Source organism: Bactrocera latifrons, unplaced genomic scaffold (assembly GCF_001853355.1).
Source record: "Bactrocera latifrons isolate USDA-ARS-PBARC rearing strain unplaced genomic scaffold, ASM185335v1 scaffold_34, whole genome shotgun sequence".
Classification (NCBI taxonomy): domain Eukaryota; kingdom Metazoa; phylum Arthropoda; class Insecta; order Diptera; family Tephritidae; genus Bactrocera; species Bactrocera latifrons.
In genome coordinates this window covers 1718032-1720051 of record NW_017536979.1, presented here as the reverse complement: position 1 = coordinate 1720051, position 2020 = coordinate 1718032, and the positions used below count along the sequence as shown (strand labels likewise).

Here is a 2020-nt window from a genome sequence, read left to right as displayed (position 1 = left end):
ATTCTTTATTAAAATAGCATTCTTAAGTTTTTTATGTAGCGAGTGATAATTTTCTTTGACGCTTGGTTTTGTTGTGTTACAATATAATTTTAATTTATCGAGAAATGGAAGATATAAATTTCTGGATGCTCCTTGGTATTATGACAATTTGTAGATTCGTAAATGGATATGAAAAGGAAATGACAGTATATATAGAAGCTGGCAGAAGAGAATGCTTTTACCATTCCGTACGAAATGGGGAAACTATCGATATAGAATATCAAGTGATTGATGGTGGGCATGGTGACTTAGATATAAGCTTTTCACTTCTGGATCCGATAGGATTAGTAATAGTAAGCGACTACAAAAAACCGGAAAACATACATCGTCATGAGGCAAATAAAGATGGAGATTATCGCTTTTGTTTTGATAACGCTTTCAGTACTTATAATCGAAAAACTGTGTTCTTTGAACTTATCATTGAGCAAGAAGGACAGTCAGCTTTTGATAACGACTGGGATAATGCTTCCACTTCTAAAACACCGGAGGAATTATATGATATTCAAGTTCATGAAATCTTAGAATATGTTGGACGCGTTCACATGCAAATAGCGAAAGCTCATCAAATATTAAATATGTTACGATCAACAGAGGCACGAGATCGTAATCTGGCGGAGGCTAATTACTCTAAAGTAAATAAATGGTCACTTTTTCAAATATGTGCTATGATTTCGGTGGGAYTTTTACAAGTATTCATGGTTCGAAGTATATTTGATACAAATACGCGAATGAGCACTTTCTGGAAAAAATTGGGAATGTGATTCACATCCAAACATATCCGGCTTATCAAACGAATGGAATAAAATAATATGGGTGTATGCCTCTACGAGAAATTATCCGCCATTGAAACCAAAGAAAATATTCCAACTTTTACGGAATAACATATACATATGTATGAACAATACTCAGTCTAACTTAATAATACATGGAATGTAAATCTTACTTTAAGGCGATCTAAAAAACACATCAATTCATAAATAATCAACCAGTAGTTGGCTTAGTCTGTCGTAGTAAAATTAAGTTATTGTTAAAAAATTTTCCTGTATAAATAATTGTTGCCATTTTGGTTTTATAGAGAATAGAATATAGAATGAACTAATTTTTTATTACTTCAATTATATATTTGTATGTAATATTATTCTTAAACAACGTTAGTAAGTTTGCCCAACTTTGCGCTGTTCTCGTAGCATTTGAAACGATACGCCAGGGTCTTTGTGTGTACTTCGTGGAAAACGTTTTATTTTCTTTGATTTCTGCTTGCCAGTTGCAACACTTACAGGCAAAATGTTTCGTTTTTGGAAGCTTTTAAATCGATCCACCAACAAACTGGACTCTGGTTTCACATTCCGCAGATTGCCAGCAATGTCTTCTGGCATATTGATATCTATATCTGGATCCACATACTTAAGACGTCCTAACCTTTTAGTTTCGAACTTCTTCTTTAATTCGGCTTTTTTACGGTGCTTTTTTAAAATCTTTAATGCCTCTTCTTCGCCAATGACTTCGGCTTTAATTGACTTTATCCTATGTAAACAAAGAGAACACATTGTACATTTAATCTTTCCGATGGTGAAATTTGTAGTTGTACCTGTTTAAGTCAGCAATTTGCTTTTTCAGTGCTTTCTTTTCATCTTGTTTTTTCTGTAATTCTTTTTGTTGCAATTCTTTCCGCCTTGACCGTTTGCTTTTCTTCTTATTTTCAACGGGTGGATTAATAGTTCTATATTCCCCATCTTCTATAACATCGTTTGCTTCTTCCTCACTTTCATCATCTAAGCCTGAACGCATTTCTTGCAAACGCCGTGTATCACGCTCCTCTGGTGTAACTTTCGAAAACATTTGAGTAGTAACTCGTTTCAAGTGGTTTTCCTCTTTTATGATTTTCTCTTCTCGTTCTACAACTTCTTTAAGCAATGCTTGGTGGTCATCCAATGATGGATTATAACTTAGGCCTGGAGGAGGGGCTGCGAATTTTCTATAA

The 2020-nt window shown here is 34.1% G+C and overlaps 2 protein-coding genes across 2 annotated transcripts in view; one reads left to right on the top strand and one right to left on the bottom strand.

Moving 5' to 3' along the window:
- The first annotated feature begins 6 nt into the window (after positions 1–6).
- On the top strand, positions 7–1154 carry LOC108971402 (transmembrane emp24 domain-containing protein 1). The gene has a single exon (XM_018937440.1). The coding sequence runs from the start codon at positions 105–107 to the stop codon at positions 798–800; it is 696 nt and encodes a 231-aa protein (XP_018792985.1). The 5' UTR covers positions 7–104; the 3' UTR covers positions 801–1154.
- The window catches only part of LOC108971400 (uncharacterized protein CG1785), a 1898-nt gene continuing 984 nt past the window's right edge, over positions 1107–2020 (bottom strand). The window contains exons 4-5 of the mRNA XM_018937439.1: positions 1628–2014; positions 1107–1563 (exon numbers count right to left, since the gene is read on the bottom strand). Of these exons, the coding sequence (XP_018792984.1) occupies positions 1191–1563; positions 1628–2014 (760 nt within the window). The 3' untranslated portion in view covers positions 1107–1190. The remainder of the gene's footprint in view (positions 1564–1627; positions 2015–2020) is intronic.